This window comes from Haplochromis burtoni, unplaced genomic scaffold (genome assembly GCF_018398535.1).
Source record: "Haplochromis burtoni strain Fernald_Lab_line unplaced genomic scaffold, NCSU_Asbu1 Contig_407, whole genome shotgun sequence".
Lineage (NCBI taxonomy): Eukaryota > Metazoa > Chordata > Actinopteri > Cichliformes > Cichlidae > Haplochromis > Haplochromis burtoni.
Genome location: NW_024582768.1, coordinates 207,392 through 223,260, shown reverse-complemented (window position 1 = coordinate 223,260; position 15,869 = coordinate 207,392). Strand labels below are relative to the sequence as shown.

The 15,869-nt window shown below is 40.2% G+C and overlaps 2 protein-coding genes across 3 annotated transcripts in view; both read right to left on the bottom strand.

Annotated features, from left to right (window-relative positions):
• Positions 1-1,623: 1,623 nt before the first annotated feature.
• tor4aa (torsin family 4, member Aa) lies at positions 1,624-9,670 on the bottom strand. 2 transcript variants are annotated; one of them, XM_005944606.3, is made up of 4 exons: positions 9,220-9,670; positions 9,070-9,090; positions 4,372-4,839; positions 1,624-2,755 (listed from the first exon to the last, which is right to left on the bottom strand). In XM_005944606.3, the coding sequence occupies exons 3-4, from the start codon at positions 4,837-4,839 to the stop codon at positions 1,898-1,900; spliced, it is 1,326 nt and encodes a 441-aa protein (XP_005944668.1). In that variant the 5' UTR covers positions 9,070-9,090; positions 9,220-9,670; the 3' UTR covers positions 1,624-1,897. The 2 variants fall into 2 exon arrangements, with proteins under 2 accessions (XP_005944668.1, XP_005944667.1); XM_005944605.3 differs by lacking the exon at positions 9,220-9,670 and having other exon boundaries at positions 9,070-9,213.
• Positions 9,671-10,452: 782 nt separating this feature from the next.
• The window catches only part of LOC102312271 (BRCA1 associated protein), a 24,021-nt gene continuing 18,604 nt past the window's right edge, over positions 10,453-15,869 (bottom strand). Inside the window, exon 13 of the mRNA XM_005944607.3 lies at positions 10,453-12,580. Within this exon, the coding sequence (XP_005944669.1) occupies positions 12,351-12,580 (230 nt within the window). The 3' untranslated portion in view covers positions 10,453-12,350. The remainder of the gene's footprint in view (positions 12,581-15,869) is intronic.

Genomic DNA, 15,869 nt, shown 5'->3' with positions numbered 1-15,869 from the left:
TAGAGAAGCTTGTAACAGTTGTCAGGCCAAAATACATGTACCCTTACTACCATTACCACACATGACATGACTGTTAATAACAAAATCTATTTTATGTAATTATACGTGATAGCTTATTGTTCCTTATAATTTAAAGCAATTATCTTTACATGGGGCTGTTAAGCTAGTTGTTAATCTGTAGCCACCTTATTGCTAAACTGAGCTAGCTAGTTTGTGCCACTAGCTTCATGACAAATGTTATGCGCTATCCGTCGTGCCATGTCTGTTGAGAAGAAAACAGATTTCTTAAAGTATAAAAATATTCTTTTAAAGTTGCACTTGCATCAAGAAGAATAGTGTTGGTGTTTAAAGTGGTGAATTCTGCACATAAAGTTGATATCAATTGGACTGAAAGATACCTTAAACAATATGGTCATTTCCACCCAGGTACTAGCAAGTTCTTGTACTTTGATAAAGTACCTTTACATGATTCACGGTTTACTTGTGCTGGGCTTTGGTGGAGCCCCTCAATTCTTCCACTGTCTGGAACAAGAGGTTTTTAGCTCCTTCCCATTCAAAGTTGTCTTCCCATACCAATTCTAATTAACATCAGAAGCAAGAAGAGCAGGAAAAAAACAGAAAGAGCATTTAGAGCACTACATTGATGTCATTTTATGCAAATACATTTAGTATGATCATCCTCCAATGTAACTGGGTGTGTATTATATATAGGGAATTTATATATAGTATAAGTAAAATAAAAATAATGAAATAATGAAAATAAATAAAATATTAATATATAAAAGAAAATAAGGAAAAATATAATGGGTCCAATTTAACATATATGGTGATGCCCATCTGTGCTGTCTTTGTTTGGATGACCCTACCAGAGACCAGACTTCAAATATATTGATTGCCTTCAAAGACACTTTGCTACCATGTGCTCTTGCGCTGTCTTGCATCATCTGTCACACATCCTGTGAACATCCTGTAATAGGTATTAGTAACTTTTGCATTATGAACTTCTTCCTTCATAAATGAGTGAATATTAATTTTACACAGCTCCAGTGCATGTCCTCCTGTCATCCTTATCCAGGAGATTTCTCAATACCACAAAAGACCATTAGTAAGGTGTATATCCTTCACTTGTTTTTCTTTATTAGCATTCATGACTAGATAGATAGATATATATAATGCCCCACATTTAAAAATCAATTAAAAAAAATTCACCATGAGTGTAACAGACACTGACTGATACTCAATCTGTAGGCAAGGGACAGCACCTAGAGCCTGATTTAAAGCACAGTCCAATAACTGAGGGTTTCGACCACAGCCCAGGCCTGATTTATGTATACAGAAGAACAGTCAGTGGGATTTATCCTCCCAGATTCTTTTGTGTCTGCTCCAAATGTCAAGGTGGTCAAACCAGAAACTCATAGCAGTGTCTGAATGTCTGAACATACCTTTGTGCCAGTTCATTAAGTGTTTGGATTGGTTTAATTAGACAGTTACATTTTACTTACTGGTAGTGCTAGGTGAACTGTCCCTGGAGTTACTGAAATTTCCTCTGTGAACCAGCACTGTACTGATGTCTAGGTGTTCTCCTGTTTCTATGCAGCTATTCAGAGGTATTTGGGAGATACAACAACAGGGAACTTAAATCATCTTTTATTTATGTAGACTGGGTGAACCCACCCTTCAGGGACTGCCTGCCGCATTTTTAGTGTTCACCAAATTTATTCCTTGTTTCCCCCAACAAAGTTTAATATCCCCACCTTTTTGTGTGTGAATTTTTTTTTTATTACATTCTTACAAAACCACTCTTAAAAGCGTTGGCTTTGAATCGTGTCATTCAAGTTTCATAATTGTAAATTCAATCCCTTTTCTTCATGTTTAAAAGAATGCAAACAAGAGCATGTCACAGCAGGTTGACTTTAGCCACCACTTGCTTGCAGCCTGTCTGGGAATATTCGTGCCCCCCTACTGCAGGGTAGTATTCAATCTCCCCCGCAAGCCGCTCTATGTTAGCATGATCCGGGTAGAATCCCTCTCGAGTAATTTCGTCCAGGAAGCACTCCATTACGTGACCTTTCTCCAAAAGACTGAGAGGTAAGATATCAGCCTCTGTCCAAAGCGGGTGAAGCTCTTCCAGCATGCTACGTAAAATAGGAGTCAGCTCTTTTACCAGATTGCTATGACGACCTGATGCTGTCATCGCCATGGAAATACTCGAAGAGTTGTGCAGCATATGTTTGGTGATGTGTGCATGACCCAGGTTGCTTAGAAACAGGTAAATAGCATTCAGGTATTCATTGGACTGGTTGGAGGACACGAGCTGCAACAGCGTGTCTAGGATCTCGTGGTGCATGTGCTCTGCCTCGTCGAAGATGAAGAGCGGAATTTTCTCCTCCTCCTCGGCTCGTTCCACCATCTCCGAGATTTGAGCTGAGAGGTCACTGGCACACTGCAGGGCGTTCGCCTCCTGGGGGCAGTGGTGGAGCACATAGTACTGCAGCACAAGCGTGTCACCCACCACGGAGCGGAAATGTCCGGCCAGTAGGCGTCCCAGGTGGCTCTTACCTACCCCGGTCGGGCCGTGCAGGGATACCACCAGAGGCTTGTTGTGGACGTAGGTAGACAGGTAGTCCTTCAGGTGGGACAGCAGGCTCTCCACAGCTCCCTGCTGCCCAAACACTTCCCTCCTCAGTGTCTTCTCTAATCCCTCCAGGTCATATCTAAGAACGTGGTCATCCAGGTTCTCTATGGCGTTGTAGACCTGAAAGAAACAAACCACAGCTATTAAGAATATAGCCGAGTGCAGGGGCATTTCGAGGATTCATTAAAAATAGATGCACTCCTTGGACCAAGAACACTGAAAACAAAGAATTATTTTAGACTCAGCTGCAGTCCTTGAACCTTTATATAGACAGTATTACATATAAAGTGAAACTTCAGAAGGTTTTAAAAAGAAGAACAATTTTGTACTTAAATAAATGTAGAATATAATGCTAATAAACTTGTTGAATTTCAATCATTAAACTTCCAGATATGTCAGAATATACAGTTTAAAAAAACATCTTCTTATTGAAAACAAAAGAAATCCCCCAATTTCCTGGTTTAGTACAATAAACACAGTTTATTGTACTAGATCAATTCATATATTAGCAATTCAAATTTTGCCAAAGGTAAAACACAATCTCACTGCTGTGTTGGGGAAGAAATAACTGACACGTTTACAGACGCATGCGTTATGAAGTGTTACGAAGTGAAAGTAGGGGTGCCTGTTGCTCAGGAGGCAAAGCACATCATCTGCTTAACAGAAGACTATAGTTGTTCTAGATTGATTATCTTGCCCAAGGATACTGAATCCAAAGTTGCTCCTGATGTATTCATCAGTGTGAATCTTTAGATAGGAATGCATGTGTGAATGACAGTTGTTCTACTTTGAGTGTTTAAGCAGAAAAGTTCTGCGTAGCAGCCAGTCTACTGCTAACGTCATAAATCCAATTTAATTAATAGTATACAGAATTATTTAATTTTGAAATTAAACTGTTAATAATAATATTTCTGCACTAAGTAAAGTATTAAATATGCAGGGTGATTAGACAGTGAGGTGTGTGGCTATGTCCTCGAAGGGACCATATTTCTTACAGTTTTTAAACCTCAATTTCACTCCACCAAATATGTGTTTTTTATAGAGTATCCAAATTTCAGCAAGCATACTACTGTATAAATACTACATTCACAGGACTATATGGCGTTCTGTGAAAATGTTCTTTTTGGCATGACTGTATATCTTTAGAAATATATAAATATACTGATATACAGATTATCTCCTTGGAGTTATACGGCAAACAGCTGAGAGTGATTTCCGCCCAGCTTCTCACTTTGGCAAACTAGAACAGGAAATACACTTGGACCAGTTTTAAATATTTACATTTGAAATGGCAAAATAAACCATAAACAAAGCTGCAAGATACACGTGACAATAAAGCAGCTCGGTGACGGCTGGATTAACCAATCTCTGCTGAACAGTGCCTCAAGGTTCCTCAAAGATGAACACACCTTAGACTGATTCATGGCATGTTGTATTTCTCGTCTGAATGAATTAGGACATGACTGAGCAAGTAGAAGGTCTATATTTAATCATACACATGAGCTGAAGATAGCACAATTTTCCCGCCCTCCCTATTTATACTGTAGCTGGCGACAAAAGAAGCAGACTAGCAAGAGATGAGTCATAATAATGGAAGCTATTCATTCATTCATTCATTCATTCATTCATTCAATGTTTTTGTAAATCAAATTCTTAATGGCACCAGAAAAAGGTCAGAGGAGCACATTAGAGAAGCATTCCACCACTTGTTGGAAAATGTGTTGTTATTTATTTACCTGGAGAAAGACGATGGCAAAGAGCAGATACAGGCAATATTTGGCTCGGCTGCGGTCCTGCTTTGGTGCAGCCCTTCGTCTCCCTCCTTCGGGAAACAACACCCGTTTCTTCTTCCTCCTCTTCTTCCTCTGTGGGATGCTGGATGATGGAGAGGAGAAGGCAGTGGGGGTGATTCCATCAAAGGTGAAGATTTTGGGGCTGGTTCGTCCTGGGGCGCCTGTGAGGGGACACTGGCCCCCCAGGGCCATCTCTTGACGCCGTTTCTTCATCGCTTGGTACTTCTGTTTGATGCGTATAACGGCGCGCAGAGTGGAGGAGATGTTGGAGAGACTGGGGGCCGGACTGCCTCTCCCATTCTCACTTTTCTCTTCTTCCATCTCCGTGTCTCCCTCAAGCTCTTCATCCATCTCTCCCTCGAATTCTCCCTCTGTTTGAGAGGCAGAGATGCTGCTGTCTCGGTCACTCATCTGCAGAGAGGAAATAAAGGACTTTGAAGAAACTACACCAGTGCATCTTAAAAAGTTCACAGTAGTCCAAAGTCTTCTACTTAGGTCAAAGTAAACTTTGCATTTTTGGATAACTTAGATTCTGGAGGAAGAGTGGAAAAGCACAGATTCAAGATGTTTGAAGTTTAGTGTGAAGTTTCCACAGTCTGTGATAATCTGAGGAACCATCCATCTGCTGGTGTTGCTGATGATTGGTCCACTGTGTTTTACCAAGTCCAAATGTAATGCAGCCATCTACCAGAAGATTTGAGAGCACTTTGTGCTGCTGAAAAGCTGTATGGAGTAACCAGTTTTACTTTTCTGACAGGACTCAGCACGTGCCCACGGTACCAAAACTACTACTAATGGTTTGCTGACCATGACCAGTAAAAACTCTGCAGCAGAGGAGCCCACAACCAAGTGCTGAGTGTATAACGGAACATATTTTTCAGATATTCAACTTTGCTATGTTATAAATCTTTTCTTTGATTGCTTTTTAGCAATGTGTAACTTATGTATAGGATATGTGAACATTTCAGCTAATTTTCTGTGGTTTGAACAAAAAATAAAAACATGTTACATTTTTATGCACCAGTTCAATATGATAGAATCAGCAATGAGAAATCCAGTTTTGGGGAAAACTCATTTTCCCTAATCTTAATTTTGATTCCAGTCCCTATGACGCAAGACATCAACTTCCTCCAAAGTTTCCTTTAATAGTGGTTTTGAAGGCTTTAGTCTTCTTATTTACCTGAAAAGGGGGTTTCTGTTTTCAGTGTTGCCTTTCTGCTTCCCCAGACTGGCCCAAGAATCAGGGTTAATAATATCTTACTCATCATGGTCACATAGGAACAGGAAACGAAACGGATGATGTAAAAAAAAAAAAAAAAAAAAAATCTATTTTTTTTTTTTTCACCAGCAAGGTGATTTTTATCAGCCAAAAACTTATATCTGTCAGATATTCTCGCATACGTTAGCATGGTTTGCAGTGTGTCGTGAACAATTTGAGGAAACGGAACAAGCAGAGGACAAAAGAAGAAGTGGCAGGCCTTCAAAACTACCGATTGCAGATGAATGGTATCTGAAAGTCATGTCCTTACGAAATAGGAAAAACTCCAGCAAAGACCTGACACAAGACCTGAGAGATGCATCTGGCCTTTCAGTTGATCCATCTACTGTTCGCTGAAGCCTCATTAGAAATGCTTTCAGTGGAAGGGTGGCTGTCACTTAGAAACTGGAAAAACAGGCTGAGATATAATAAAATTACACAAGAACTGGAAACTGGAAATTAATGGCAACACTGACTCTGTAGATATCGTCGGTATGCGTGGAGGTGGAAGAGTGAGTATCTACGGGCATCTATAAAACTTGATGGTGGCTCTGACATATTTTGGGACTACATTTCACCCAGTGTGTTGGGGATCTTGTCACAATTTATGAAATTATAAATGCAGAAAAATACCATCAGATCTTGATCCACTATGCAATACTATCTTGGAAGCATCTGACTGGCAACAGTTTTGTTTTTCAGCTGAATAATGATCTCAGACACACTGCTATTGCATTCAACGTATACCTTGATAGCTGGAATACCATTAGTATTAGTATTAGTCTTGGATTGATCAAGAGCGCAGTCCTAATATTATTAAAGCAGTGCAGGATAATCTTGACAGAAAATGGAACCAAAGCCAGCCAAAACCCAAAGAGCTTTGGAATGTCCTTCAAGAAGGCTGGAGAACCATTCCTAAAGACTACTTAACCTCCCTGGCATCCACATATGTGGACATCACATTTTGGGTTATTTAGACCAAAATACTTTTAAACGAATATCCTCATATGTGGCTCTTATTTTTCTTAAAAATAAAAATAAGGTAAAAAACAAACAAACTGGTAATTCTTTGTTTTTACATTCATCGGGCCCCAATATGCCCAAATATCAAAGAGAAATTAAAAATGCATGCTGTGGAAGAGTTCGGGTCGTAGGAGGTTAAAGTAATTACGAGAAGGCTTGCTTAAGAGAATTCAAGCTGTGTTGAAGCATAAAGGTGGTCAATTAAAATACTGACTTCGACTTTCAAGCTCAATAGAATTGTACAACTTTTTTTCTCCTTATATACTGCATTTCCATGGATGTTTGCAAGTTTCAGTTTGCTTCTATTTCTCATTTTCATAAAGAAATTAAGACTTTTGCATTTATTGGGGAAATATCTGTCTTTAAGCAGCCATGCTCTATTATGTTACCCTGTCAAATAAGAACTGTGTACTGAAAATTTATTGAACAGCAATGCTAAATGTGCACTGTATTAATGTCAGCTTATTTACTAGATGAAATACACATTATTTTCTTCTTTGCTAAGTTAGTGTATTCTAGCTTTATCGTCATTTTCTGTATATCTATGGTTGTTTTGTATCCCTTGGTATAAGTTTTGCATGAGCCATAGATGACAAAATTGATACCAGTATCATATGGGTTTGGAACTTTCCCCCCAAGAGCCAATTAGCATAAACTTAGCATGAAATGACTGGAAACAGGGGGAAGCTAGGCTGCTACATATACAGTACACTTTTAATCTCACCAGTAGAAGCAGTGGATTTTTAGACACAGCAAGATAATCTACTGGCACTCGCTAATCTATTGTAACTTTTGTAAATAACACATAAGTGTTGAAATATTGCCATGTTTTAATTATATATACAGTATATCTTTATTTTTAGTGTTCATGAAAAAGAAAGGACTTTCTAAGCATCCAAATAAGAAGAGCTCAACTTATACACCCAGTCCTCCTTTCTCTTAAAAAAAAAAAAAAATCTTTGCTCAATTTAAGTAAGATCCTCCCACGCTAACCCCACACTGATATTAGATACTGAAGTGGTGGACGTCAGAAGACACTAACATTAAAGCTGCTCCTATATTTTGAAGCATACTGGAACTCACAGCTGCATGAAATTTGCACGTGAGGAAATGAATTCTGAGAACAGCAGGGTGGCAAAAATGGCAAGGAAGAGAGACCAAATGTGAGAAATAGCTGCAGATATAACAGTGAAGAAAAACAAAAGAAGGATGACACATGCAGCTTCAGTGGCTGTTAAAAATGTAGCCAGCATTTCCGGTAGGGTTAGAAGATAAAGATCACTGTTCCTTTTGAGGTTTAGTATGCTACATTTTTATTGAATTTAATTAATCTATTTAATATTTTAGGCTGATTTTTTTGTATTTTATTCATTTATTTATGGGTTTGTTTTGGGGGTTTTTTCACAGAGCTGTTTTGTTTTTCTTCAAAACCAATATTCAGATTCATTTTGGAAATGTTGTTCCACGAAGAGTGAAGTGAACCCTCTACTAGAACCTTCTATGGCAAACCAAAACGCAAACAAGTGAGTGCAACCTTCACAGGAATCGTAAACTTCATAAGTTCTGCAAACTCGTGCGCTTGAGGTTCTGAAGTAGGCTGTGGTTACAAGCTTGCATTTGTAACCGTTTTTGGTCATCAAAGGCTGTCAGGTTGACCCTCTGATGGTGTACTTGATGTACTCCTTTGGGTATTCTGCACACACAGAAACTGTAGCGCAAAGGCCATCTGCAGTATTATAGCGCACAGGCTATAGGAAAGGAGGAACTTTAAGTGAGTTACAGAAGAGCTCAAGACAGCAGACAAGTGTCACATATAAATTAACACAATCGCACTACAGGATAGAAAATAACTTCTGCTAAAAGTTTTTGGTGCCAGCATTAATGTCAATGAGAACTGAGCAGAGCACATGAACAATGATTGGAATCTGAGTTGGCTTGTTCATCTTGGCAAAGAGGCAGCGTCATTTCCGGAAAAGTTATAATACCCCTGTGTCCAAGCCTCTTTTACTTCAGCATAAAAGAATTCAGGACAGCACGTGAGGGTAGAAAGACTGTATCTGTGCTCTTTGATATCTCTTTCTAGTCTTTTCCACCTGAAAGATACGGCATGCCAGAGATTTTATTGCTCATGAAGTTGACTTACAAAAATATCTCTTTGTAGTGAGCAGTTCTTTCTTGTTTCGTGTGTTTTGGCCGTGGAAAGTTGAGCAAATATACACAAATGAGCCTCACGCAGAAAGTTAGTATCCTTCTAAAACCTTTTTCTTTGTCTTTGTATTTTACATACACAACAGTTGATTCACCAAGCTGCACACTCTGCTTGCAAAGCTGTTAGGCAAAAAAAGGTTTTTTGTACTTACCTTTATACGTGTCTAAAGCATCTAAAAAAAAAAAAAAAAGAATTTTAGTGCAAGACTAATCCATAGCTCAGCACAGCGGCGAGAGCAGAGAAAACGTCCATACAGTCAACAGCTCAACTCAGGAAGCGCCTTTCCCTCTGACTATCTTACCTCTAAATCCTGTTCTCGGCCATATGCTGGCTCCTCCTCTGGCTTCCTCTTTTATTCTCGCATTCTTCTGTCCAGCTGCAGCTCAGGCTTTTTCACAGTTAGCTATCAGCTTTCACACGTGGTTAGAAAACAGCTCAAATGTACCCCAAGTACTTTCATTCCCACGATTAAAATGATATCTTAGGTGACACACATATCTTTTTAACTTCTGGTAATCAAGTCAACAAACAATGCGTTCAGAATTTGTTGACGTGGTTTTGGTTTCTTCTTGGCTATGCCAGTAATGAGAAACGGGAAATGTCAATCATCTCACGAGAACCCACAGACTTTGTTTCTCATTAGCATTTATCACGGTGGACTTATTTGTATATTGGTGCAAAAGATCTCATATACTTGATGTAAGGAAGATTTCAGGAGGCTTGTTTTCCTTAAATTTAGACCACACATTCAAGTCAATTCAATTTTATTTATATAGCGCCAAATCACAACAGCTGCCACAAGGTGTAAGGTAAAGACCCTATAATAACATAGAGAAAACCCCAATAATCGTTGCATTTATTTCCTCTCTATATGATTGTAAATGTTGTTTAGGGAAATATTTGGGGACATTTAGGGCTGCTGGAAACTAACCAGCTTGCTCCTGATTTGATGATTTTTCCTCAAGGATTAATCAATAACTTGAAATGTCTGACCCTTGTAGTTCCACTGGCTGATGAAACAGAGGCCATACTTGGGGATATAAATAGAAAAATAAAAGGTGTGGAAAATGTTTGCATGCAGTATCATTTGCCTGTGACTACAGTTGTTACTAAACACAGGCACAGGATTGAAATGTCATCAGGGGGGAGGTATAGTGTGTGACAAATGACATGTTCCTAAAACTTGTCTTGGAGTGTAGAGAGAAATGCATGCCAATTACCAGGTAGATGGTGTGTCTACGAAGACCAAGCTTTTTAATCTGTCAGTGTGTCTGTGTTTCCCAACTATGTACACAGTTTACTTTCAACAGGCTGCTGGTAATAAACTGTGAATGCAGTAGACTGCAGAAGGATTAGTTAGATATGACTGCATCTTCCTTGTGGTAGATCTGACAGTCTGCACTTTAACATCACAGCTGCGTAGTATGTCATTTCAACAAAGATCATTCGTCACTTGACGGCAACCTAGTATGCATCTGTTTCAGCTTAACACACTTTTTACCCCAGAACAAGAAAAACTTCAGAAAATGTTTTATTGAAAGTGGCAGCACAGTTTTAGTGTTAACAACAAAAAACTGAACACTTTCATGGCAAGAAAACAAACAACAAAACCCCAGCATGAACTGATGTTTTCAGGAGCATGACTTGCCGTATTTTGTTTTTAAATGAAAGCTTCTATGGCTGAAAAAAACAGCTCTTTATCTCCTCTCTCAAAGAAGTCGCTACAGGTACATTCCAGCTTTTCTCTTGATGATCACTGTGAAAAAACATCTTTTCATTTAACTTTCGAGAGCGATACTATACTCATGTCTACAAACAACAGTAACCAGCAAGCTTGGTTCCTGTTGGCCGTCACTGGCTATATGCGTGAAATATCTTGTCAGACAATGTCACAGTTAGCATCTCAAATAACTGACAGCAAATCTCATATTTCTGAAATTATTATGTTCCTTTTAGAGGGCTGTAAAGAATCTTTTGCATAGAATGATCTTTTGAGTGGCTGTTTAATAAAAAAAAAAAATCCAAAAAAAAAATCAATGTGTGCTTTCTGCACCAGTTTTTAATTAAGGCCTTAGGGATTCATCTAAAACTTTATTGTGAACATTTTGCAAGGGAAAAAAATCTTAGTATTCAAGGAGGGAGCTGAGTCACTTATTTCATCATCTAGGTTATGACACCATGTTCAGGATTGTAACTGCAAAGGTCACAGTTGCTTCTGGCGTTTTTCTGGTATGGTATTGTATTTAACACATAACCAGGGTACAACTAATGTACCCTGGTTATTTTAATAATTTCTCTGAAAATCTTAATGTTTATATGGCATAATAATACAGATGCTTATCATAATGTCTTAGAGCCAAAGGTCAATGTCATCAAATGGCACAATATTTGTAATTTAAAATCATCTTTAAATGGAGGAATAATAGAATAGCAGCCAGTAATATTAAGAGTTTTAAAGGGTAAATTAAAAAAAATCATATTAGACTGTAGTTTTAGAGTCAATAACTACAGTCTTGGGAATATTATGGGAGAAATTCTGAGAAAGATTTCCAGGAAATTAGCTGGAAAATAAGGGATACTGGGACAATACAGATTGATGGAAGGAGCAGTAAATCATGATCCACATAGTTTCAATAAATCATTAGCAAACATACACAATCCTTTGAACTACTTCCTGGTAATGCTGTAGAATCCTCTGAGGTACACAAGTTGTACTAGTGGTTGGGAATCACTAACCTAGATGGTGAAAACATGGCAAAACATGCTTCCTGTTCCTCATACAAAAATACTGTGCATTCTGTGAACACTGACTCCTGTCCCAATACAATGCACTGCTGAAAAAGGCATTTTCTCCTCCATGTTCTCTGACGAGTGTTTCTACTTAAAGTGGAGGAACAAAAAGAGAAACAAAAAAACCATTGGAACATAACAGATGAAACAGCCGAGTCCAAAGAAATGAAGGAAAAACTCAGAAAATGTGGACATAAATTTCCTTGATTCTTCTCTCACTTGTAAAAGAACCATCTTTGCATTTTAAGATAATAAAAAGATCACGCAGTGTTTGAAAAGAAGTACTATAATATGGTACTACCTGGGCACAGATGAAATATTTCTGATCAAATAAATATAAATTGTGATCAATATATATACTTTTAAGTTTTGGAAAGAGAAGAGGACATTTAGATCACACTGATGTTTTGAGTGACTGAGCGATCCTCTCTTATGCTCTTCTTGTAGGAGCTAGGAGTTATGCTAGGAAAATGTGCAGGTAAATATTATCAACATTTACTCCTTCTTTCTGCCTTTACCCTATTGAGAATTACAATAATGCAGATACACATTGAATAAAGGGCTGGGCTCAGTCACAAACATGTCCACAGTGAGAAGCAGCAACACAGTTTCTAGCATGTTCCAGTTGAGTTTAGGCCATGCCTACTTCCTCTTCCTGCCTCGGCCTCTTCTGCCCCTGCCAGAGGAAGGGCCTGCTCCTGCCGAACCCAGAGCGCCGTCAGATGGGCTGGCTGGGATGTTGATCTGTCCCTCTTGAATTTCACTGCGAGCCTCTGGTGGAAGATGTTCAATCTGCTGCTGGGTCTCCAGATAAAACATCACGTCTCTCAGCTGTTCCTGCAGTTCTGCTATTGTTCCATCTTTACGATCGTCTATAAAAGAAGCCAACGAGGGACAAACAGTGAACAGGTTAAAGTAGAGCTAAACGTGTTCATTCATTCACTCATATTTATCCAGACAGATGATAACAGTTTTAACTAACTAGCATTTATTGAGTAATGATATTATTTAAAGGCCCAAGCAGTGTCAGCTGCAGGAACCCTGTGTTTATACAGATTTGTTATTACTATTACTCCAACACTGTGCCCTTTACTTTTTTCCTGTTCAACAGTCAGTCTGCTTTACAGGTCTTAGATGTATTAAGTTGTGATCTTACACATCTAGTCATTTGCTAAATCCTCAAATGACACAAATAACCAAATGAGTTATATGTCACTGTGGGACAGAAAGCCATTTATACATATACAGTTTGCTGTGAAGCTCTATAAACTTAAACACTGTTGCAAAGTCAGCTGAAATCCTCTCAAACACTGTTTGAAATTTTTCACCTGACAAACTTATCATTAAAAACATCAAAAGCTACTTTAAAGCATTGTGGGGGTGGAACTGCTGAGGCATTTACACGAGGCTGAACTCGTAAACAGAATGTAAAAGAGCAAATGCTTTGCTTGAAATGGACTTGAAACTTGCTACTGATTACATGCAACCCCCATTGCTGACCTTGTTGCGAACTTCCATAAACATGTAGAATCGTAAGCATTAGAAAAGCTATACAAAAAGTATGGAAATCTACAGAGATTATAATCATAAGGTCTGAAGCTGACAATCTCAATAATTTCTTCCCTAAGAGCTGGCTGATGTGAAATACAATGTTCAGTGTTCTATTTCCTGTGCTGATCAGCAGTATACAACGAGGAAACAAGGGGCGTAAAGTCACAGATCTTGGAGGGAAATTCTCAGCCACACACAAAATAGAAGAAATGGGGGAGAAAAAAAAAGTGCAATCCTCCAACAACCACGTCACATTCCACACATCACTGGAGGTCTGCCTTTCAGCTGTTATTATTAGCAAACATTATCGCTGATGTATTAGTGTTGCCATATATGTCAGCTAATTAATCACAACAAATGAAAGCTGAGACTGGCAAAGGTGATTATCATTATATCATGCTGGCACTGTACCGCAGGCGTTCTGAAGACAGACAAGAAATTGTGACACTTGTGAAAGTGTGACTGGGAGAAAGGATACTCCTTCTTAATACCCTGCTTAGCCGACTGCCACCCCAGGAAGTAGCGAGGAGACCGGGCACTCATTGGATTACTATTCCGGCGGGAGGGAGACGCAGACGGCGACGAGAGAGAAGGAGGAAGCGAGGCTGCCGGGCTGGCGTGCTAACCAGGCTAAGGAGGAAGCCTTTTAGACCACCGCTCCCGAGTTTATATCTCTCGAATGTCAGATCCTTGGCGAACAAGATGGACGAACTAAGGTTACAAATAACAACGGACAATCACATCAAAGCACTTCATCACCACCGGGGTTAGTGCCACTGGTCTATAGTCATTTAGGCTAGAGATATGAGGTTTCTATTCTTCTGATCACTGAGTCCTGGCTGCATCAGTCCATCCCGGACTCTGCTATTGAGCTAGCAGGCTACACCGCACAGCGCCAGGATAGAACAAACAATTCCGGTAAGAGAAAAGGAGGGGGAATCTGCATATACGTGAATAACAGCTGGTGTACTAACACAGTGATCATAGACCGTCACTGTTCTCCGGACATAGAATATCTGACTGTCAAATGCAGGCCCATCTATCTTCCACGGGAGTTCACTGTTGTGGTAATAACAACTGTTTACATACCGCCAGATGCAAATACTAACGTGGCACTAGCGCTTTTGCACACGAACATCAACAATAAACTCAATAAATACCCTGACGCAGTGCACATTATAGCGGGTGATTTTAATCAGGTGGATTTAAAAACAGCTATCCCTAATTTCCACCAGCATGTGAAGTGTGCCACGAGAGGGGCTAACACCTTAGATAAAGTCTATTCCAACATCAAGAAGGGCTACAGGGCAAGACCCTTACCACATCTGGGCCAATCTGACCATTTATCCCTGCTCCTAATTCCTGCATATGCCCCAATCAGGAAAACTGCGTCGACCATCACTAAAACTGTAACAACATGGCCAGAGGGCACTTCTCAACAGCTACAGGACTGCTTTGACAGAACCAACTGGAATATCTTCCAACATCAAGACCTGGAAATGTTCACAAACAGTGTCCTCTGTTACATCAAACACTGTATAGACACTGTCACAGTAGACAAGCAGATCCGGGTTTACACCAACCAAAAGCCATGGATGACCCGGGAAGTCCAGCAGCTGTTAAAAGAGAGGAACAGCGCCTTCAGGTCCGGAAGCAGGGAGAGCTACAGCAGGGCTAGAGCCAACCTGAAAAAAGGCATTAAGAAAGCCAAGGCGGACTATAGGAAGAAGATCGAGAACCACCTGGAGAGTAAGAACAGCCGGCTGGTGTGGCAGGGTGTCCAGCAGCTGACAAACTACAAGTCCAAATCAGGTATGGCTGAAGGTGACCCAGCATTGGCGGAGGAGCTGAACATCTTCTTCACACGCTTTGAGGTCACTGCACCCTATGCCTCAGAGGAACAGCTACACCATACAGCCCACAGCAGCAGTACCATCATCACTCTGGAGGAGCATGAAGTGAGGCGCACCCTGCGGGCTGTTAACCTGAGGAAGGCAGCCGGCCCAGATGGTGTACCAGGACGTGTGCTGAGAGACTGCGCAGACCAGCTTGCCTATATTTTCACCAGGATTTTTAACCAATCCCTTGAACAGTCAAACGTCCCACCCTGCCTCAAGACCTCCACCATAATACCCTTGCCCAAGAAACCTCATATCTCTAGCCTAAATGACTATAGACCAGTGGCACTAACCCCGGTGGTGATGAAGTGCTTTGAGAAACTTGTGCGTTACCACATCACAGCAGCCCTACCCAGCCCTACCCAGCAGCCTTGACCCACACCAGTTTGCCTACAGAGCAAACCGATCGACAGAGGACGCCACAGCAACAGAACTCAATGTAGCATTAACACATCTGGAGAGGCAAGGAAGCTATGTGCGTATGCTCTTTGTGGATTATAGCTCGGCATTTAACACCATTCTTCAGTACAAACTGGACGCCAAGCTAAAAGACCTAGGGCTTCCTCACAGCACCTGTAAGTGGATCAATAGCTTCCTCACCGACCGCAGACAGAGTGAGAGTGGGATGTTACACATCTCCAGCCCTAAATCTAAGCACTGGGTCGCCACAGGGCTGCGTGCTTAGTCCACTGCTCTACTCGCTTTATACACA

Excerpts from the sequence above, each read along its gene's own strand:
- tor4aa (XM_005944606.3), bottom strand. The coding sequence starts at position 4,839 with ATGAGTGACCGAGACAGCAGCATCTCTGCCTCTCAAACAGAGGGAGAA. Across the intron at positions 2,756-4,371 it reads TTGCCATCGTCTTTCTCCAG|GTCTACAACGCCATAGAGAA; the intron begins GTAAATAAATAA and ends TGTTTCTTTCAG.